Below are 22,994 nucleotides of genomic sequence, written 5' to 3' on the forward strand. Positions count from 1 at the left end.
ACATTGTTCAAATCTGTTGTAAGATCAAGAGTCAAACAAAGATGTCTGAATTCTTTATGCAACCCATAAAAGCTAGCATTAAATGTGTGTGACCAGCTAACAGTTTTTCTTTTATAGTTCCTGACATTGTCTCTAATTAGTCACCAGATTCCATTGAACCCCAAATTGGAATTATGTTTTGGGGCGCCCGGCCTCACGCACTTTCACTTCTGCCCAGAAGGGCCACCATATTGCACCGCATGTTGTAGAAATGGTATTCACCCCAGTTTCCTCATGCCCTGGCCCCTGACAGCCATTGTTTTATTTTTTATTACTAGTCCTTATATATGTACAGTGTGGGGTAATGTGATGTAATAGATCATATTATTGATGTATGTATTTTGAGGTGTACATAGTCTGCGGCTGGGGGAGGGAGTTAAGGGATGAGCCTGGGAAGTTGGGATGGGCACAAAATGAATAATACTAGTCCTTACCTGTTCTGATATATTTTAACTTGTAATGAATAAAAACAGCACTATAACATTCAAGTATTCTTACAAATGCATGGTAGGGAAATGTTTTCATGGCAAGGACCGCAACATTTACACTTATAGCCCACAGACGCTCATTTGAAAAGTATGAAGGACCCCCAGTTTGACAGAAACAGAAAGTATGGACAGTCGCACAGGTACTCCCAAATATATATATTTAAAGGGTAAGACCACTTTTTGAGACGTTTGTGTTGTTTTCTTACCTTATTATGGGCAAACTATTCCATTCCATGAGTTATTTCGCTTTTTTTTTTTCTTCGTTTTGTGTTTATTAGCAATTTAAGAAATAAAAATAGTCGCTCATTGACTTCCATTGTAACGGGGAAACGGCTCTCAAAGTCACTCTTTTAGCACATAAACCAATGCAACAAAAGCTGATTCTGACAGTTTATGACATCAGGAAAACTCATGCGGTTTTATTTTCGTCTTTTAAGATAGATTTATTGCGAAAGCACTTACTATGAGACCTAGCAGATCATGTCTGTCTGTGTGTCTGTGTGTGTGTGTCCCCTTTGTGCCCATATATGGAGCTGAGTGATTTGTTTGTGATTGATGCAACACACTCCATATTTAGACGTATAGCTGCTTTGGGGACTCCTTATATGGTTATGGCTAAGTTAAAAACTTAACTTAAAAATAACTTAACTTCAAATAATAATAATAACTTTAAAAAAAATCTTTAAAAAACCCAAATATGTACGAGCTGCGTTCGCTTCCCGCGTTTGCGCGTCTTACTGGTAAAGTTACTATTTTAGTCGGAGATAGACTGCAACAGTAATACGGCGTTCCCAACTCTCGCGGGCCGTCTTGCGAGGTTTCGTTTGTAAACAGAAGTCTCCACGCTGTTTGAGATACACCCTCGCATATGAGCAATCCCAGACACAGACACTTTACACACTAATTATAAAGTGTCTCCCTCAAACAAGTCCATTGTGTATGTTTTTAGTGACAAGTGGACGAGATCAAATCCATTTGTTTACTTACCAGTCGTTTTCAATAAGGAAGTGGTGTACAGTTTTGGTCCGATCAGATCAGAGGCGAACAGCAGTGATTCGGTCGGCGTAGGCATACCTCCGGATCTTCTTTCTACACAAATTAGTCAAAACAAGACAAAGTCGACATTTTTTTATTAAAAATAAAACCGCATGAGTTTTCCTTTTGTTGCGTTCGTTTATGTGCTAAAAGAGTGACTTTGAGAGCTGTTTCCCCGCTACAATGGAAGCTATTTTTTCTTTCTTAAATTGCTAATAAACAACACAACGAAGCGAAATAACTCATGGAATGTAATAGTTTGCCCATAATAAGGTAAGAAAACAACCCAAACCTCTAAAAAAGTGGTCTTACCCTTTAAGTCGCATAGATCCATTTGCAGGTCCATTTCTGTCCAAAATGGTCCCAATTTTGAGCTGGGGCTTGAGAAAAGTCATGGCTTTTGCAACCTGTGATGTTGTGAGCTTGTAGATTATCTGTTTTTGCTAGAGCACACGCTGTAGCCACTTCACGCTCAGTGTGTGTGTGTGTGTGTGTTGGGGGGGTGGGAGAAGGAGTTGGTAGAGAGCTAGGGAGAGAGACAGAGCGCTGTGACCTCGTTCAAGACAGTTGTATCTCGTGTTGTGTTTGTAGTGAACTGAAGACAGTTGTATCCCAGTTGGCCACGCGTACACACACACGCAGTACACACTCGCTGAGACACACCCGCACAGCGAAAGTAGTTTGAGAGCTAGGGAGAGACACACTGTGAGCAAACCCATGCGCTGTGAGCACGATCAAGACACATGTATGTATGTTTTAGCGAACTGAAGACTGTTGCAGCCCCAGTGCCCCACTGAAAATGTGCATCTGGCTACACGTACACACACGCACACACAAAATGTGCACTTGGCTGCCACTGAGTGGCTAGTGCGTGCGTCACAATGTGTCGCTGTGGCGCTGGGCCAGGCACAAAATGTGTGGTGTTGTGGCGGTAGCAGAGGAAGCATGACAGTGGGGTAACGCCGAGAACAGTGGCCTGTCATGCAGGGGTCGCTAGGGGGCGGAGGTGTGAGGGTGCTCGTTTTCCCATGTAAGTAGATGGAGACATTTTTATTCACTAATGAAGTAATTATTCATTTATAATTTGTTAAAAAAGGGCTTCATTAAGACCTCCATAATATTATGGGCAATGCCTGTGTGAAAAGTGAAGGCGATTGGTGCAGGCAGTGAGGAGCAGCGACAGTGTTTCAGACATTCATTCATTCAGACAGACATTGAGTGAATTATAGTATGATTTTTAGGCAGGTGGTTCGCGGACCAAAGCATCCCCTGGGGGGGGGTCTGTGTATTCGTCAGATTCACAGATGTCTGTCCGCGCGCGCAGCCGCGCACACACACACACACACATTCTACATTTAGCCGTTTGGTGTATTTGTATATTACTGAGTTTCTCTTTAAACAAGCTGCCCGTAAATTATTGCCCCTACGATTAACAAAGTTGCTTTGAATTTGACACGTATGTGTACCTACATTTGACATCCTGTCTCAACCAACAGGTGGTATGGACCCAAGTGTTTTGAAGGACCTTCCCCCAGAACTGCTGGCAGAAATTGAGTCCACCATGCCACTCTGTGAAAGGGTCAAGATGAACAAGAGGAAACGAAGTACTGTCAATGAGAAGCCCAAGTATGCAGAGGTCAGCTCAGATGATGACTATGACGCCAACGGAGAATGTGAGTATCTGCTTAAAACGTGATTTTATCAACTTGATGTTATTGTCTTTCAAGTATTGGAGAAACAAGACATTATGACATAGCCATATTTGTCAGTTGAAACAAGCGCTGTCTCCGTTTTGCATCTGTCCCCCTGCTATGCAGTTAGCTCATAACATTACCCGGTGTTATCAGGCGCTCCGCGCTGCTGTGTTTATATGCGTCTATGGTTGCAGAGTGTGGTCTGGGTGCACACTTCCGCGGTGCGCGTGTCATAGAAACTGTGAAATGCTGAAATGTGTGTGCAATGTTGTTTGCCTATCTGTGCTGAAATGTGACATTTTAGAAACTACACTAATTTGATTACGCTTGCCCCTCAACCTCATTTTGATTTTGATTATTTGTCCATTAGGTAAAAACGGTTCCCAATGCGAATTGTTGACTTCATTGACAGCCTGACCTTTTTATTTTTATATTTGCAGCTGCAAGGAAGCGCCATCGTCGTGACAAAGGGGACAAGGCCTGGGAGACTGAGGAGCCTCGGGAGCGTCGGGGTTCAGGGGAGCATCGGAAAAGCAGCGGAGGGTTCCGAGACAGCCGGCGAGGCTCAGGCAGTCGCTTCCGGGATTCCTCCGATGAGGAATCCCGGTCGCCACCACCCAGCATGAGTGAAGGTCAGTGTCGAAACAGTATTCATGACCGCTATGCTCATTTTCCAATTGCATTTAATATGGCATGTATGTCAAATGGCTGACGCTAAAGAAAGAATAGAACTGGCACATCCACTGGACGGCAGGTGCAAGACCAACAGTGGATAAGGAAATATAAAACATAGAAGTCTGCACACTGTAACTTTATTGATTAATGTTTCGACAGAGTCTCTTCATCAGAATGGAGATGAAGGGGGCGCCCACTGGCCTAGCGGTCCAGGCACATGCCACATATAGGCTTTGGCCTGTTAGTGCGTCGCATGTTCGAGTCCCATTCATGACGACCTTTGCTGCATGTCTCTCTCCTTTTTCCTGTCCATCTCCACTTATATATAATAAAAGGCAAAAAGCAAAAAATGGAGATGAAGACTCAGTCTGATGAAGACTGTCGAAACTTTAATCAATTCATCCTTGACAGGGAGCTTTACGAAGTTACTGTGTGCGGTCTTCTATCAAATGGATCTTGTATCAAATGCACAGAATCTAGTAATAAATCCAAACATCTGTCATGTCTCAGTTGCCAGAAAGATGAAGGAGAAGCAGAAGCAGAAGAAAAGGAAAGCATATGAGCCCAAGTTGACCCAAGAAGAACTGATGGACTCCTCAACGTTCAAGAGGTTCTTGAACAGTATCGATAATATACTGGAGAATCTTGAGGACATGGACTTTACTAATGCAGGTAAATGATATTGATACGTTATTTAGTCACAATCATAAATTATATCTACGCCAATAGATTTGTGCTGTTGTGTTGAATAGTTCATGTTTCATAAAAGTACCATGTAAAGCTTAAATGTTTGTTTGCTGTTAGCTGCTAGCATAAATGTAGTTAAGCTGTGCCAGCATCCACTTTAAGAGTCTCGGTTTCCTCCCCGCTGCAGCCCCATGCACACACTCACTGTAACCATTGGCTATCATTAGCATTAGCGCACACTGTTTACCTGTCGTCAGAAATGTTTACATGTCGAGAGCGACACGAAACAAATCTGAACTTTGGATGGCTGATGATCACCAAGGAGAGCTCTCTTAGTTTCCGAGTTATGGAGGTTTGAAAATCCTGCTTTGCGCTGAAGTAAATGGAGAGTTGTAACGTCCCATAGCTAGTGGTGACGGAGGCGTTGCATAGCAACCGGATCAATGTTAAAAGCTGCTCTGGAGCTCACCCATTATATACACAGAGTTATATGGGGGGTATGAATATATACGTACCTAGCAAATAACGTCCCATAGTTGGGGGGTACGTATATGTACCCGGCACTTATTTCATCGTATACATACGTACCCCCCAGCTATGGGACGTTATTTGCTAGGTACGGATATAGAAGAAAAAGATTTAAGAGTTTATTATAATAAAATTTATCATATTGCATTTGATTTCATTCACTCTGAACAATTCCAATTGTGTGTGTGTGTGTGTGTGTGTGTGTGTGTGTGTGTGTGTCTGTTCTGTCTGTCTGTCTAACAGATGACGATGACATCCCTCAGGAACTGTTGTTAGGCAAACACCAGTTGAGCGAGCTGGGCAGTGAGTCAGCCAAGATTAAGGCCATGGGCATCTCCAGCAGGGTACTATTTACTATCTGATCCAAGTATTTGTTTATTCTTTACTTAAGCAAAATGCAAAAATGTGTTTAGTGTTTATTTTCCCTGTGTTAGATGGATGTCTCCTTGCTCAGGGGTAGTGCTTCAGATGTCAGGCTACCTCCTCCTAACTCCTCTCTATTGTTGCAGATCCCATCAGACAAACTGGTTAAGCTACTGAACATTCTGGAGAAGAACATCCAGGATGGATCCAAGCTCAGCACCTTGATGAACCCAGTGAGCTCCTCTTGTTTCTTATCTACATTAACTACACTGCTCTTTGTACAGGAGCGTGCCCACTGAGCCCCAATGTTTCATCTGACATTGTTGCACATTAAAAGAAATACGACCTCATGTTGTGTCAAACACGTTTACACACTGCCCACTGAAATTGACGTCCGTCAAAAGAAAATTTGTACCAGGCTAATTGTTCTGTTTTCCCCCCCGCATAATCTTGTTTATAATGTGGTATTGTTTTGCGTCTGTAACCTACACAACTAATAGAATAATGCACATTCTGCAGTGTGGATGGTGGGTGTGCTGGACTTCAATGGGCAGATCCTTTACACAAAATGTATAGCAAAATGTATAGCATCAAAGACTAGAAAGGTTAAACAATTTCTTACCTGAGTTTTTACGTCTGCTCAGGACCACGATGGGGAAGATGAGGAGAGGCTTTGGAGAGACCTGATCATGGAAAGAGTAACCAAGTCGGCTGACGCTTGTCTGACTGCACTCAACATCATGACCTCAACACGCATGCCCAAGGCCGTGTACATAGAAGACGTTATAGAGCGTGTGCTGCAGTACACCAAGTTTCACCTGCAAAACACACTGTATCCGCAGTATGACCCCGTCTACAGGGTTGACCCTCATGGAGGTGAGAATAGGGAAAAGTGCAATTTTTCCCCAATTCAAATGAAAACGGGGTGCAATATTGTCTTTTTTTGCAGATGGGTTCCCAGATTGGCTATTATATAGCTATTAACCCAAAAAAAACATTACCAGAGCATCCTACAGAGTAGTCTAGAAAATGTCTACCGGTACTCTGTTTGTCCAGAGCAACTACGCTTGAAAATGACTTCTATTACGCTTACAGGTGGTATATTGAGTTCTAGAGCGAAGCGAGCTAAATGCTCTACACATAAGCAGCGTGTGATCATCATGCTGTACAACAAAGTGTGTGACATCGTCAGCAACATCTCTGAACTGCTGGAGATTCAACTGCTCACAGATACCACCATCCTCCAGGTAACTACTGGGCACAATACCATGACGGCACTTATTTCATCAATTGTTTGTCTGAACAGACATTAAATGGAAAGCAGATGATATAATATTAACCTCTCTCTGCTGAACTTTTCTTCTTTATTTTACTCTTTGGCTTTCTCCTTTCTCATCTATTTCCTCTGGTTTGTTCTAGGTTTCTTCAATGGGGATCACTCCATTCTTTGTGGAGAATGTCAGTGAGCTTCAGTTGTGTGGCATCAAACTGGTTACAGCAGTAAGTATTGTGCCAAGTATAGCAGAGCACTGGTGCTGAAACTTTCTTGGTGCTTCATAACCTCTAAAAGCAAAGGAATTAAATCTAATTTAATTCAGCTAAATTCAATGAAATGTATTTTCCTATCTGAACTTTATTTGTGCTGTGTGGACAACTCAGAGATGAACACAACACGATGATGATCAGTTACTATGTTTGTAAACTTTGAATTCAAGGTTTTCCCTAAAAGGCACAGCGCAGGGCTCAAGTCAAATTAATTGGAAAAGAATAAAAGAAGGTTCTTAATGTATCGCTTAATATGTATTGTCTGTCAATAGGTCTGTTACATTACTTGGGCTGAATGGTTGAACAGATGATCAAGCAGTTTCTATGAACTATCTTCTTTACCAAGTATCTTTACTAAGTTTAAGACGAACCTCACCTGTCTTCCATCTCCAGGTGTTCTCACGCTATGAGAAACATCGGCAACTGATCCTGGAAGAGATCTTCACTTCTCTTGCTAGACTGCCCACCAGCAAACGGTCCCTCAGGAACTTTCGGTATGTGTTTTAATGTGTACATGACTTGGTTTTGCATGTTTATTATTACTAGGCAGCAATGAAGACATACTGTCAAATATGCAGGGGTCCTAGCAGCCGGTCTAGAATCATTAATAAGTATTAAAGAAAGACGCCTGATGCTCATTGCATGATGGCACATAGTGAACAACACGTCATCATGATGTTTTCTGGCCCGTTGTGTCCCAGGCTGAACAGCTCGGACCAGGAGGGTGAGCCAATGTACATCCAGATGGTGACAGCTCTGGTGCTTCAGCTCATCCAGTGTGTGGTCCACTTAGCCTGTGACAAGGACACGCTGGAGGAGTACGACAGCAAGGTAAAGACAAGCTTCTTGGAGGTCCCTGAAACAAAATATTTTGAGATGGGGGTCGGTGGCCAATTACATGTATAATTTTTGGGGTCCTTGAAATAAAACGGTTTGAGAACCACTGATATAGAAACATTCAGAAAACTGTCTTGATTTGATGATTTGTAGAATCTGTGCTTAGGTCTTAATGGGTTACTTGATGATTAGTTGTCTTCCAATTTATTGTGATTAAATACTTATTTTAGCTTTAGAAGCTTTGGAAATAATAATTGCACAGGGCAGATATGACAAATAATAATATACATAATACACCAGTAAGACGCGCAAACGCGGGAAGCGAACGCAGCTCGTACATATTTAAGTTAAGTTATTTTTAAGTTAAGTTTTTAACTTAGCCATAACCATATAAGGAGTCCCCAAAGCAGCTATACGTCCAAATATGGAGTGTGTTGCATCAATCACAAACAAATCACTCAGCTCCATATATGGGCACAAAGGTGGGACACACAGACAGACACACACACACAGACAGACATGATCTGCTAGGTCTCATAGTAAGTGCTCACTGCATTCGCAATAATGTATAATATACAAAGAAATTAATTTAATAATGTAATACTTTGAAGTAAACATTAATCATGGTGGAAATAGGCTTACGTGCAGTATCTCATGTACAAACGCATAGCATTGCTAAGAAATTAATCCCATGGTTGCGTTTCCCCCCTCAGCAGGATCAGGATTTGGTGATTACCAACTCCTATGAGACAGCCATGCGTACCGCTCAGAACTTCCTTTCAGTCTTCCTCAAGAAGTAATGTCATGTTCTTTTCTACTTTTAAACATATATATGTATATCCTTGTATTGTGGCTGCCCATGCTCTAATGAACACAGTCTACTCTACTGTATGATTTCCATCTTTATGTATTCTCTTTTTTGGTGTTTTGCTAGCATTTCATTTGCCCTAGATTTTTTTTAATGTGTTCTTTATCAAATTAGATCACACAAGCTCTTTCTTTTTTTTTTTAGAATTATGCTATATGACTACTGATTAGATTTTACTACCGATTTGTCAAATTCTCAACTTTGTACTCCCATTGTTCCTGTTGACCTTCTCTTGTCTTTACCGTTAATCTCAACGTCACTGCCCCCCCCCATCTCTTCCCGCTTTCCATCTAATCTTCCACCTCGTCTTCCTCCGTCCTCTATTTCTCTCAGATGTGGAAGTAAGCAGGGAGAGGAGGACTATCGGCCATTGTTTGAGAACTTTGTCCAAGACCTGCTGTCAACAGTCAACAAACCAGAGTGGCCTGCTGCAGAGCTTCTCCTCAGTCTACTTGGCAGACTATTGGTTAGTTTCACCAGTACACTTGTTACTTAGCACACCATTCACTGGACAAATGTGTGTATAAATGTCAAGTCCCCAAAGCAGCTATACATCCAAAACGCAAATATGTACGAGCTGCGTTCGCTTCCCGCGTTTGCGCGTCTTACTTGACACTTGTTAGTATTTGTGGTTATACAAAATGCACAAAATATCAGAATCTTGTGCTGTTGCACTAGACTAGACTAAGGTAGTTGAACCCAGATACACATCATATTATCTATTTTGCTTATGAAGGAGCAATGTAGATGATGGGTAAAATAATGGTCCACAGCACTGAGACTGAATGAATGTTCCCATATGAGGAGCTTGTTTTGAGCCATTGTTTTTGTAGTTCCACAAATGGCCACTAGGGGTGCATGCTGGAAAGGATGTGCTTTTTTCAGGAGTCAGGTTTCAGTCATGGCATTTATACTGTATTGTCCAGGCCCAGAGTCAGGATGATGATATATTTGTTAGAGTTTACACAAAAGAGACACAATTTGAATAGAAGCAATTTCTGGCATGGACATGTGTAATTGTTCTTAAAGGAATAATACATATTTGCACTGTTTGCAGTTTTTTATTTTTATTTTTTCTCCAATGGTTTTAGGGTTCAGTGTATGTTAGGGAAATGTAGCATATTGTGGTAATCATGTTTCTCATCCTGTTCTCTTATGCGCCGGCCCACAGGTGCACCAGTTCAGTAACAAGCAGACAGAAATGGCCCTGAGGGTGGCCTCTCTAGACTACTTGGGCACAGTGGCTGCCCGTCTGAGGAAGGATGCAGTGACCAGCAAAATGGACCAGAGGTCCATAGACCGTATCCTGGCGGAGGTAGAGAATGCCTGGAAACATGGGAGATTGAATTCTGGTTCAGACTACCCTGCTGTACATCTTGGAGTTTATGGAATTTAATGACGTCCTGGCTGCTCTGTCTTCCTATAGAGCCCTGGTAACGATGAGACACAGAAGCTCCAGAAGGCCCTGTTGGACTACTTGGAGGAGAACGCGGAGACGGATGCTTCATTGGTGGTATGTTTGCCAGACGTACTGAGCTCATGAGCAGCACACTCACAAATGTAATGCACAGACTGAATGTTCGTCCTCTGGTGTCTTAAACACACATGGTCATGCGGTGTGTTGGAGGACGTTAGGTTCTTCTAATCCAACCCCCATCTTGTCTCGCATGTTTCTCCTCTCTGCCCTTGGTTTCCTGTCTCTCTACCCTGACCTACATGAAATAAAGCATAAAGATGGTAAAAAGAATATATCTAAATTATTTCAGTTCCTTTGAATTTATTTATTTTTCATTGTGTGTTAAGTTTACTTACTGACTGACCCTGTGGTTTCAGTTGAGAGTGAATTGATTTTAAGGACTTTCATACCTCAGATCAGAAAAAGCAGTGCCAACTTGAAAATAATTCCCTATAACACTGTTTCTGCATGGGTCTTTGTTCAAAAAACAACAATGGTAAACAGTTAGCCTTCGACTTGGATTCATCCGAAACCCGGGTCCCATCTTTCTTCCCAGTTTGCCCGGAAGTTCTACATCGCTCAGTGGTTCCGGGACGCCACAACGGAGGCTGAGAAGTCCATGAGGAACCAGAACCAGAAGGACGACGACTCATCGGATGGACCGCACCATGCCAAGGACATAGAGACCACTGGGGAGATCATGCAGCGTGCTGAGAAGCGCAAGAAGTTCCTCCGCAATATCATTAAGACCTCGCCAGCTCAGTTCACCACACTAAAGTAAGAGCATGGATGAAAGCACGCGCACGCACACACACACACACACACACACACACACACACACACACACACACACACACACACACACACACACACACACACACACACACACACACTCACCTCTCACACACACACACTCACCTCTCACACACACACACACTCACCTCTCACACACACACACACACACACACACACACACACACACACACACTCACCTCTTACACACACTTGCTGGCTCATTGATAATACTAGACACAACTGGCATGTCACAGTTTTACTTCAGTTCCAGTTTGTTACAATCTCACTCTGGGTTGGGTGGTTGTATTATCCTGAACATGTCCTAATTGTCTCACGTCTCTCCCAGAATGAACTCGGACACTGTGGACTATGACGACTCCTGTCTGATCGTGCGTTATTTGGCCTCCATGAGGCCGTTCGCTCAGAGCTTTGATATTTATTTAACACAGGTAAGACATGGCACTTTTAAACACTTAAAGCCCCATTTACTTCTTTGACCAGAGTCCCAAAGGGGTCTGTACTAGTCCCCCTCCTTTATTCCCTCCATTGAAAATAGCTGATGTGTCGTGAGTTTGCCCTGACCTACAAATTGTCTTCTCAAAATGTAAAATGAAAAAAACATATTTGGTACAGACCCCAACAAATGTCACACCATTTTAAACTGTTATTTAAAATACTACTTTGAATCACATCGCAGTCATTATATCTGTCAAAACTAATCGCAATAAGATATTATTTTTACCATATCTTGCAGCCCTAATGTAGTGTGTTTATTATACATTCACAGCTATATTGTATGGCAATTTCCTAATTGTGTTTTAGATTCTGCGAGTCCTTGGGGAGAATGCCATTGCTGTCAGGACTAAAGCCATGAAGTGTCTGTCTGAGGTGGTGGCCGTGGACCCCAGCATCCTAGCAAGGGTAGGATTGTTTACTTGAATTGTGTCTGCGCATTGATTCGACACTCATGTCAACCCCCTTTATATACAACATTGCGTCTGTTCATAGATGTCTACTATATGTTATGCTAGTCAACTAAAATGTGTAATGAACATTTAACCCATTTAGACCTAAGGACGATTCTACAAATGTCTTCTAAATCCTGACAGTTTTCTGAAAAACCTATGTTTTTATGTCAGTCATTCTCAAACATTTTCATGTCAAGGACCCCCAAGATTATATGTAATTGGCTACTGGCCCCATCTGAAAATATGTAGTTCCAGGGATGCCCCAGAAGCAAAGATTTTAGTTAAAAATGTTCGCTCTGAAAGAATATAATATATTATATTCAAAGATTTGCGACACAGTTTCACGATTTTTCAAAAATAGCAGACCTACAAGCTCGTAGCGCGGCACTCGGTGCTGCACTTGTAGATCTGCTATTTTTCAATAGCTAAAGTATAACATAATTCTTAAAACACCAAAAGGGGTTCCCGCCCAGAATTGGGTAAACCCTTGTATGTTGCATTATATTGTATAACATTCCACTGTCCTCTTCCATTCCCATGCAGTCGGACATGCAGCGTGGTGTCCATGGTCGACTGATGGACAACTCCACCAGTGTGAGAGAGGCAGCTGTGGAGCTTCTGGGTCGCTTCGTGCTCAGCAGACCCCAACTCACAGAGCAGTACTATGATATGCTCATAGAAAGAATACTGGTAAATGGAACATGCATGCTTTATTGTACATTTTATTACACTTGTTGGTGATTTAGATCAAATACTTGCCTTTAAGGGATTAAAGATAAGGAAACCACTAAATATGCATTGCAGTTTAAGACTGGTACATTGTGATGCAGCTTATTGTGGCACTGATGGCTTGATTTAGCAAACGTTATCTAGCACAAGGTTTTGTTAGTCTTTGTACATGCTGCCTTGGTGGTAAATACATGGAAATTGTTGTGCCTGTTGTCATGGAAATGGCCTGAAGAGTTCATCAAAAGTTCAGTGCTTTTTGTATGGTCTTACACTGCCACCTATTGGTGAAATATATGTATTGCACTGTGTTGTGTTGTCTTGTGTGTTTGAGCAGAATAGGCCTGTGTTGTTGTCAGAATGTGTAACCAAAGTTGCCGACATAGTTAATTATACTTTGTTGCTAAGTGTACTTTGTTGCTAAGTTTAGTCCCTATAATGTCTGATTCTATTTATTTATTTATTCATTATTTTTCCCCATCTCCAGGACACTGGTATCAGTGTTAGGAAGCGTGTGATCAAGATCCTGAGAGATATCTGTCTGGAGCAGCCAACATTCAGCAAGATCACTGAGATGTGTGTTAGGATGATCCGCAGGGTCAATGACGAGGAGGGCATTAAGGTATATAAATATATAAAGGTCCACTCACAGGAGGAGGGCATTAAGGTATATAGGTCCACTCACAGGAGGAGGGCATTTAGGTATATAGGTCCACTCACAGGAGGAGGGCATTAAGGTATATAAATATATAAAGGTCCACTCACAGGAGGAGGGCATTAAGGTATATAGGTCCACTCACAGGAGGAGGGCATTAAGGTATATAGGTCCACTCACACAAGGAGGCCATTAAGGTATATAGGTCCACTCACAAGGAGGGCATTAAGGTATATAGGTCCACTCACAGGAGGAGGGCATTAAGGTATATAGGTCCACTCACACAAGGAGGGCATTAAGGTATATAGGTCCACTCACACAAGCAGAAGGGGGAGCTTTCTTTTCAGGGTCTCTTCAGGGTTTTGGGAATGTGACCAGCTGACAGCTTCCCACTGTAATTTTGTATCCTGATGCATTGCTCTGCGTCCTTTGCAGAAACTGGTAAATGAGACATTCCAGAAGCTATGGTTTACTCCAACGCCCGGCCACGACAAAGAGACCATGACGAGAAAGATCCTCAACATCACGGATGTGGTGAGTAGCATCTTTAAAGGCCTTTCTGTGTTTATAGAAACATTATTCCTGAGTGTTTGGTATTTAGTCACTCGCGCTCTTTATTTCTCAGGTTTCTGCCTGCAGAGACACTGGCTATGACTGGTTGGAACAGCTTCTTCAGAACGTAAGTACTGTTGTGTCGAGGAATCACTTTGTGCAGAGTACATCTGTGTACTACTCCTCAGAGTCCTCACCAAGTCTTTGTCTCCTGAAATTGAATATTTCTCATTACAGCTTTTTAAGTCTGAAGAGGACGCGTCTTACAAACCAGCCAAAAAGGCTTGTGGTCAGCTTGTTGACAATCTGGTGGAGCACATCCTCAAATACGAAGAATCTCTTTCAGGTATATAGGCTCTCCCCTGACTACCACCTCAAATGCTGCCACTCTTTGAGCACATTTATGAACAAATGCCCAGAACATTAATCATTTAAGTTTCGAAACGATGTCTGCTCCAAATGTTGAGGTCGGCAGTTAACAATATTAATTGCTGTATTATTATCAGCATATCATATTTGTTGTCCCTCCCATATAGATAACAAGGGTGTAAACTCGACCAGATTGGTGGCTTGTATCACAACCTTGTACCTGTTCAGCAAAATCAAGGCCCAGCTCATGGTCAAACATGCCATGACCATGCAACCCTACCTGACTACAAAGTGCAATGTAAGTTGTTTACATCTCCTTATCCATCCTTACATGGATTACATTATATACTTTGCACAAATGGGAATTGTTCTGACCTTGTACCCACACATTTCATTCTGTTGCGATACTACTGACCTGCTGGTTTAAGCAGGGTAGATGGTGTAACCTCCATGTGCATCACGCTGTCCTGGCGAAATGTCATGTTGTCACTGAAAAGAAATGGCTTGCAACCCCATGTTTCCCCTCAGGCTAGCAATGAGCTCATGGTGTTTCTTTTAGAGCCACTATCAGGCCAAACTTTACAAATGATTACATTTGGGAGCTTTTTAGGTGTTGGTGGAAATCTGCACATTACTGTATGCATTCTTGTTGACTACTAATAATAATTATGATTGACATGATTTATTTTCTGCAGACTGCCAATGACTTCATGGTTATCTGTAACGTGGCAAAGATCTTGGAGCTGGTGGTTCCTCTGATGGAGCACCCTAGTGAGACCTTCCTGGCCACCATAGAAGAAGACCTTATGAAGCTCATCATCAAATATGGCATGACGGTAGGTAACAATATTTTCACGATTTTTCAAAAATAGCAGACCTACAAGCTCGTAGTGCGCCATTCGGAGCTTGTAGCTCTGCTATTGTTCAATAGCTAAATTATAACATAATGTTTAAAACACAAAAGGGGTTCCCGCCCAAAATAGGTTAAGCATGCCCCCCCCATGCGCTAGCCCCTCCTATGCCCAGCTGTCTGTGTTTGTGTGTACCCCATTGCGATGATTTGATTGGCTGAGCATCAAGGATTTGAGGATAAATGAGGGGAGCTCTTATCATCGTACATCATCATAACATAAATTGTTGTTTTGCTCAGACACATATGACGTAAATTCTCCTTTCATTGTCAATGGCATTTAATGTTTGTGTTAGCACAAAAAGCAGATTTTCTCACACACATATGACTCCTTTCATTGTCAATGGCAAATGTGACACGAGTTAGGACAAAAATGAGGACGGAAAAAGTAATTGGCCGGAATGGGATGATGTATGATCATAAGAGCGCCCCTCACGTCACACAAGTGTGATTTTTACATTTGTATCCAGAAACACATTTAGCTAGTTCTTTAGGCTTTTCAGTATATTCCGTTGCATATTAAAAGCTATTTAATGCACATTGCACAGACAATGGAAGGCTGGAACCTAACGCCTAATTTCTGTTTTTTTCCATTACACTTAAAATGCCAGCCTAGAGGAATGCTCTAAACTTGTGTGCTTCTAGAGCTGGCACGAACACTGTACAACATTGATGACCTTTTACAGTTGTGTATGGATATTATTCAGACTGTCATGGAGTTGGCTAATATTTAAAGGGTAGTCCAGTACATATCAAGACTCAACACCCCTGCCACTCAACACCTCTGTCTTTCTTCTAGGTGGTCCAGCACTGTGTGAGCTGTCTTGGAGCTGTTGTGAACAGGGTCACTCACAACTACAAATTTGTCTGGGCTTGCTTCAATAAGTTCTATAGTAAGTTGCACATATCTACATAACAGCCACTCAATTATTACTTCACACCTGCCCACAATATTCCAATTTAAATAGTCAAATTGTTTGTTTTCTGTGTGGAGCTTGTGTTTACGTTGTGCTTAAGTCCATCCATACTTTATTATAAAAAAAAATTAAACAACTGTCATAGACAAAGTATAAATCAGGCTTTAGTCTTTACCTTCAACATCAACATGTTTTCCCCCTAGATGCGCTGAACAAATTGAAAGGGCAGCATCAGGAGGATCCTAACAGCACCACGTTGATAAACAGCAAGTCCTTCTTGCTGCGATCACTCTTCACTGTGGGTGCCCTGGGGCGACACTTTGACTTTGACCTTGAGGAGTTTAAAGGCCCTAACAAAGTAGGAGGATGTCGACTCTTCATTTATGTTCAGTGGAAAAAGTGCCTTGTGACATGTCCCTTGACAAAGATCAAGAAAGATGACTCATTCTTATCAAGCGACATGTTGCACAATACTTTTTCACCACAGTAGAAGATAATGAAATAAATAAATGGCATCAGCTTATCACTGCCACTACAGATTGTAGAGGAAACACTGTCTAACTTGGCTGTGGTACTTGTTATGTCCAGGAGGCGTTTGTGATTAAAGAGAAGGTACTGGAGCTGCTGCTTTACTTCACCAAACATGAGGATGAAGAAGTCCAGAGCAAAGCCATCATTGGCTTAGGTAAGAAGAATGTCTTCTATATCTGATTGAACTATTGAAATGGTTACCTCACATATGACATTTTTCAAAAGGTTTATTAAACCATTTAGGCCTGACGTCGAAATTTAAAAAGAATCTTCTAAATCCACCAGTTTTCTGAAATAAATATTTTCACGATTTTTCAAAAATAGCAGAACTACAAGCTCGTAGTGGCGCGCTACGAGCTTGTAGAAGACCAGAATGGGTTAACTACGGCATTTTGCATGCACAGATGTGTGACAGCATCGCTGAGTACATGCTAGATATTTGCAGATACATTAACTGCATGCTCATCAACTGAACTCTTAACTCAATTTATTTCAGCAGATCCTTTTAGACTTTTGTAATGCATATTACAACTTTTGCAAATTGCACTGTTGTACTAAGTGTAAATAAAAATCCATCTCACTATCAGTAGCCACAGATTAAACCAGAACAACTCCAGTCCAGCCTTTTTGGTTCCATTTAGTTGTATTATAGTCTTTCTTTGAAAAGAGAATAACACATTGTTATAATTTAGCTATTGAAAAATAGCAGATCTACAAGCTCATAGCACACCACACGGTGGCGCACTATGAGCTTGTATAGCGAGCTTTTATGAGCAAGCTTGTATGAGCTTGTAGGTCTATTTTTGAAAACTTTAAATTTCGAGGTCAGGCCTAAATGGGTTAATTAACTGGTCTTTTATATTCTTTATGTCATTCTCTGCTGCCAGGCTTCCTCGTCATCATGCATCCCAGCCAGATGTTTGTGCCTGAGGTGAAGTCCCTGTACAACGGTATTCTGGCAGACAGCAGCTCCTCCATCAACCTCAAGATCCAGATCCTCAAAAACCTGCAGACATACCTGCAGGAGGAGGACACGCGGATGCAGGAGGCCGACAGAGAATGTACGTCCAGGCCTGCTTGTAACTAGTCTCACGTTGCCAGACCGTTGCCTCTCGCAATTTACAAATGCTTCCATCATACAGTCTGGAACAACGGAAGTTCTGTCATGAGTGAAATTTAAAGCGGAAGTAGAGCCTCCTCCCCACTTCCGTTTTGTCTTTACAGTCGCGCATATTTATCCTAATATAAATCAAAATCATCGAAGCATATATAGCTTGCTGCTTAGCAGAAATTGAAATGAAAAAATAAGCTCTAAAGATATTTGCAAATATATTTTTGCGAACGGAAATGGCAGCTTCCTTACTCAGGTTTTGGGAGGTGTATAGTTCCAGACTATATATCATTACTCAGGTTTTGGGAGGTGTATAGTTCCAGACTATATATCATTACTCAGGTTTTGGGAGGTGTATAGTTCCAGACTATATATCATTACTCAGGTTTTGGGAGGTGTAGTTCCAGTCTATATATCATTGTTTACTCAGGTTTTGGGAGGTGTAGTTCCAGACTATATATCATTGTTTACTCAGGTTTTGGGAAGTGTAGTTCCAGACTATATATCATTACTCAGTTTTTGGGAGGTGTAGTTCCAGACTATATATCATTCGGAGATTGTGGAATAGTTGTCTGGCTACATGAGACTAGCTTGTAACTAACCTCTTCAACCCTAGCCTCCCCATTCTTGAAGGAAATATCCGCAAACATTTGCGATATAATATATATGGAAAATGGCTGATCGGCTGATGGCTGATCGGAAACTGGTGAAGTATTTAGGGTTTAAATGTAATGGGATAACCTTGTGACTGGGGACAGCTATGCTACTTCTCCTCTATGCTACAGCAACACAGAAAACAAACACTATTCCAGGCCATCATTTGTTAATCTGGGGTAACATAAAACGTAACATAATAATTTGGTATTATGTTCTGACTTGCTTTTTAATGTCAAGACTTTTTGTCCTACATAATCTTCATCGGAGTGCCTGGTTTAAATCCTGTTCTGTCCTGTGCTGGCGTAGGGAAGAAGCAGGAGAAGCAGGAGGATCTGAAGGAGATGGGGGACATCTCATCAGGGATGAGCAGCTCCATCATGCAGCTCTATCTTAAGCAGGTGCTGGAGGCCTTCTTCCACACGCAGTCCAGCGTACGGCACTATGCTCTCAGCGTCATTGCGCTCACACTCAACCAAGGCCTCATTCACCCTGTACAGGTAAGGGGAGGGAGGCAATAAGACGGAAAATGTTCGTATGCAAATTAAAATGCAACCCTGTGCCCTGTGCAGCATATGGAAAACATTCATGTGACAGCTGTCATCTTCTTGTGTCACCTCTCGCAGTGTGTCCCCTACCTCGTCGCAATGGGAACAGACCCAGAGCTCAGCATGAGGAACAAGGCAGACACGCAACTGGTGGAGATCGATAAGAAGTACACAGGATTTATCCATGTAAGTTGGTGTTGCAGGCAGGCTCATTTAAAAATGAAGCCTATCCAAGTCCTATTTAAGTTCTATTTGGACAGAATGTATTTACCAAATTGAATGAAAAATTCTTGCTAACCTACAAGTGCCTGCTCGTACATCTCAGCACTAGAACCTTGCGATACCAATATGAAAGGTGCAATGATGTGAATCTGAAATACTTCAAAGTCATTGTCGGTTGTCTATTTGTTAGTATTAAATCAAGCAACTAATCAAAGCGTCCAGTCTATTACAACTTGTACTTGAATGGCCAACGGATTGGCTTTGCAAAGATTTCAGCCTTTTGTTCAACAATGCAAGTCACATGGCTAGTTACGGTACATGGTTACAACAACACACGTTAGTCTCACCATTTTCTACTTCATAACAGGTTTCCCACAACTAAAATCTTGATTGAACTGTGTAGTTCTACCAAATCATTCAAACTCATTATGCCTGAACTCGAACCTTTTTGTCTTCTCCAAAAAAGATGAAGGCAGTTGCTGGGCTGAAGATGTCATTCCAAGTACAGCAGGCCATCGTGTTATCCCGTAAGGCGATCATCAGAGGGTTCAGGCAGGAGGAGACGAACACAGCGCTTTGCTCACACCTTTTCAGCATGGTCAGGGGGAACCGGCAGCACCGGAGAGCCTTCCTCATCTCCCTGCTCAACCTGTTTGATGACAGCTCTGTGAGTTAAATCGCACTAGTTCGGCTCGATGAGTCTCCAATTTCAAACCATGCTTTTTTTCTGCTCGGCTTCCTTCCGGTGACTAGAATAGTTTTTTTTTGTTGCTTCTGCTGACCAATGCCACTCTTTTCCATTCTGTCTTTTTCTTTTCCTTCCCTCACTCCTCCTTTCTCTGTCTCCCTCCCTTACACAGAGGACCGCAGTGAACATGCTGCTGTTTATCGCAGACAACCTGGCATATTTCCCCTTCCAGAGCCAAGAGGAACCACTCTTCATCATGCACCACATAGACATCACCCTGTCAGTGTCTGGCAGCAACCTCCTGCAAACCTTCAAAGAGGTAAGGTAGCATTCCTGAAAGGTGTTTGTGTCAAAATGTGCACTTAACATTCATAATGTTGATGAAAATTAGAAGGACAAACATATTGTGTTGCTAATTGCGCCTGTCACTTTTCCCTCCCTTTTCCAGTTTCTGCTAAAGGAGCCCGGTCGCAAGGAGAAAAAGGTAAAGAAAGAGACGAAGCGTGGCTCTGATGAGGAGGAGGACGAGGAGGAGAAGATGAACTGCGACTCTGGCAGGAGTGACCAAGAGAACAGCGAAGACGATGAAGATGTGGTACGGCGGCCCAAGAAGGCCAGAAAACCTGTGGCGCATTCAGAGACCTCGGACTCTGAATCAGACTCAGACTTGGAGGATTTGAATTTGGAGGATGTGGACAAGGTGATGAGACGTCTCCCAGAAAACCCCACAGCACTCCGGGACTTTTCCAATGCTGTGCAGGGCATCCTCTTGCTGCTGGTACTCAAACAACACCTAAAGAACCAGTACGGATTCTCTGATAGGTGAGATGCACAGCTGATATAACGAGATATTCATTTGAAGTATTCAACCTTCACTACCACTAGGCTATGGGAGAAAGGGAATAACTCGTATGTCTTTTTTATCTTCACACAGTAAAATCCAGAAGTACTCGCCCACGGAGTCTGCAAAGGTGTATGACAAGGCGGTGAACAGGAAAAGCAATGTTCACTACAACCCCCGGCAGACCCTTGACTTCATCGCCAATGATATGGCCCACGCTACGCTCACGGATGAGATCAAAAGACGGATAGTCAAACAGTACCTAGATGTAAGTCTGTAACACTTGACTCCACGATTGAAAATGTATACATCAATTGTTGTATTGTATTTTTATTGAGTTGTGTTGATTCTTCTCAACTCTTACATCTCTAGTTCAAAGTTCTGATGGAACACCTGGACCCAGACGAGGAGGATGAGGAAGGAGAAGCGTCTGCCAGTGCTAACATCAGAAATAAAGCCATAAACGCCCTGCTGGGGGGTCCTGGGCCCATGGCAGGACCCAGCCCACGGAATCAGGCGGGACCAGAGACGGATGATGATTACAGCGATGGGGATGAGAGGACCCCTGGGGTGAGAGTCGTCCATTTCATAGAAACACTGAAGAGACATTTAACCACTTAAACTATTTAAATGATCTATACTTGGTCCACTCATTTTTACCCTGTACACAACAAATCTCTTGGCTGAAAATATCCCATTTGAAAGCTTACTATGCGTCACATTGTGAGGTTGTAAAAGCTATTTTCACTATATTTCTGCACCTGAACAGAGCTGCTAGGGTTTGTGGTTAATCTGAAGGGGGTATGTGTAGGATATAAATAATATAAATATATTTCTCTCCTCAGTCTTCTCGAAGATCAAGGCGATCGGGCGGCGACTCGGACCCGGGCCGTATGAGCGAAACTGTTGAATCAATGGATGTGATCGCCTTGTGCTGCCCTAAGTACAAGGACAGGCCGCAGTTAGCCAGGGTCACTCAGAAGACCTCCAACGGATACAGCATCCACTGGATGGCTGGCTCCTACACAGGACCCTGGGCCGAGGCCAAGAAACGGGATGGCCGCAAACTTGTGCCTTGGGTGGACACTATTAAGGAGTCGGACATCATCTGCAAAAAGGTTGCCTTGACCAGCAACCATAAACTGAGCAACAAAGTAGTACAGACTTTACGCTCGCTGTATGCAGCGCGGGAGGGAGGGGCTAGCTAATGACCCCCAACTTCCCTCTCCCCGTTTCTACTTTATCAAGTCACCTCTCCTCCCTGCTTCGGCTCCTCCTCAACCTGCCACCTCCGACAACACAGCCAAACTTCACTGGATTCCTACCCTCCTCCTCTCCCTCCTTTTTTATAAGAAAACAGAGGGCAAGAATATTTGACACTACATACTTTTACATGCGTTATTCTTGCAAAAAAGAAAATGAAACAAAAAAAACAAAAGACTTACTATATTAGAGAGACTGCTCATGTTTTGTTTGTGTACAAGTGCAGAGGATAGAATCCAGAAGGCATTAAAGGAATAATTTGCTCAAATTATTCCTTAAAAAGGCTATCAGAGAAGAGAACCGGAGGGAAATGTTATGTCAACATTGTTGTGGGAGCTCCTTCGCTGTTGTGCAGCAGATTCTAGTCGCTCATTTCTACTCCCACTGTATCATAGTTTAACACGACAAAAAACTAAAATGTTTATATCTCTGAAGACAAAAAAGCTGTAAAAAAAAGAATAAAACCTTAAGTGAATGTTGGAAATTAGTCTTTTTGATGTTCTTATTAAAAAGTGTTTTTGGAGTTTATTATACTATTAGCACCCTGATGGTTTTTTCCTTTTAGCTTTTAGATCTTTGGAAAAAATTTGAATTTTTATTTTTGTTCACTTTTATTTGTCCATGCTGTACAATGGCAGAGTTCTGGATATAATTTATTCTATTTCGAACTACGCATGCAGTATATGTGGCCTATCGCAGGAGGATATTTTGTAAATGTAGATTTTGTTGTATTAGGTCACCCTAGAAATAAGAGGAAAGGGGATCCATACCCCTTTTGGTGGAACAAATACTGCAATAAATTTTCTACTTCTCTTTGTCACTTGTCTGCTGAAAGTGTTAAATGTGATCCTTTCCATTCGATAATAGCTGCAGAACATACAGCAATATCTTTTTTTACTGACGTTTATTATTGAACCAGTAACCCAGCCATTGACTATCCATCGCATACAACTTGTATACAATGCACAGCAGTATTAATTGTGTGTGTGTGTGTGTGTGTGTGTGTGTGTGTGTGTGTGTGTGTGTGTG

The 22,994-nt window shown here is 42.2% G+C and overlaps 1 protein-coding gene across 9 annotated transcripts in view; it reads left to right on the forward strand.

Moving 5' to 3' along the window:
- nipbla (NIPBL cohesin loading factor a) overlaps positions 1-22,785 on the forward strand; it is a 46,021-nt gene extending 23,236 nt beyond the window's left edge. For 7 of the 9 annotated variants that reach the window (XM_080765212.1, XM_080765216.1, XM_080765218.1 and 4 more), the window contains exons 14-49: positions 3,059-3,235; positions 3,697-3,888; positions 4,442-4,603; positions 5,390-5,490; positions 5,656-5,742; positions 6,154-6,385; positions 6,605-6,756; positions 6,929-7,009; positions 7,448-7,548; positions 7,756-7,885; positions 8,605-8,687; positions 9,093-9,225; positions 9,931-10,074; positions 10,186-10,272; positions 10,772-10,992; positions 11,357-11,459; positions 11,833-11,931; positions 12,522-12,668; positions 13,192-13,326; positions 13,795-13,893; positions 13,985-14,038; positions 14,149-14,257; positions 14,448-14,578; positions 14,976-15,116; positions 15,990-16,083; positions 16,311-16,465; positions 16,696-16,792; positions 17,526-17,699; positions 18,713-18,903; positions 19,030-19,137; positions 19,640-19,840; positions 20,034-20,180; positions 20,310-20,683; positions 20,796-20,970; positions 21,075-21,272; positions 21,548-22,785. In XM_080765212.1, coding sequence (XP_080621338.1) covers positions 3,059-3,235; positions 3,697-3,888; positions 4,442-4,603; positions 5,390-5,490; positions 5,656-5,742; positions 6,154-6,385; positions 6,605-6,756; positions 6,929-7,009; positions 7,448-7,548; positions 7,756-7,885; positions 8,605-8,687; positions 9,093-9,225; positions 9,931-10,074; positions 10,186-10,272; positions 10,772-10,992; positions 11,357-11,459; positions 11,833-11,931; positions 12,522-12,668; positions 13,192-13,326; positions 13,795-13,893; positions 13,985-14,038; positions 14,149-14,257; positions 14,448-14,578; positions 14,976-15,116; positions 15,990-16,083; positions 16,311-16,465; positions 16,696-16,792; positions 17,526-17,699; positions 18,713-18,903; positions 19,030-19,137; positions 19,640-19,840; positions 20,034-20,180; positions 20,310-20,683; positions 20,796-20,970; positions 21,075-21,272; positions 21,548-21,910 — 5,378 coding nt within the window. In that variant the 3' untranslated portion in view covers positions 21,911-22,785. The remainder of the gene's footprint in view (positions 1-3,058; positions 3,236-3,696; positions 3,889-4,441; positions 4,604-5,389; positions 5,491-5,655; positions 5,743-6,153; positions 6,386-6,604; positions 6,757-6,928; positions 7,010-7,447; positions 7,549-7,755; positions 7,886-8,604; positions 8,688-9,092; positions 9,226-9,930; positions 10,075-10,185; positions 10,273-10,771; positions 10,993-11,356; positions 11,460-11,832; positions 11,932-12,521; positions 12,669-13,191; positions 13,327-13,794; positions 13,894-13,984; positions 14,039-14,148; positions 14,258-14,447; positions 14,579-14,975; positions 15,117-15,989; positions 16,084-16,310; positions 16,466-16,695; positions 16,793-17,525; positions 17,700-18,712; positions 18,904-19,029; positions 19,138-19,639; positions 19,841-20,033; positions 20,181-20,309; positions 20,684-20,795; positions 20,971-21,074; positions 21,273-21,547) is intronic. The other 2 variants (XM_080765215.1, XM_080765220.1) reach the window with 1 other exon arrangement.
- Positions 22,786-22,994: the final 209 nt, after the last annotated feature.

The sequence above is a fragment of the Protomyctophum bolini genome (assembly GCF_963924005.1).
Source record: "Protomyctophum bolini genome assembly, chromosome: 6".
Lineage (NCBI taxonomy): Eukaryota > Metazoa > Chordata > Actinopteri > Myctophiformes > Myctophidae > Protomyctophum > Protomyctophum bolini.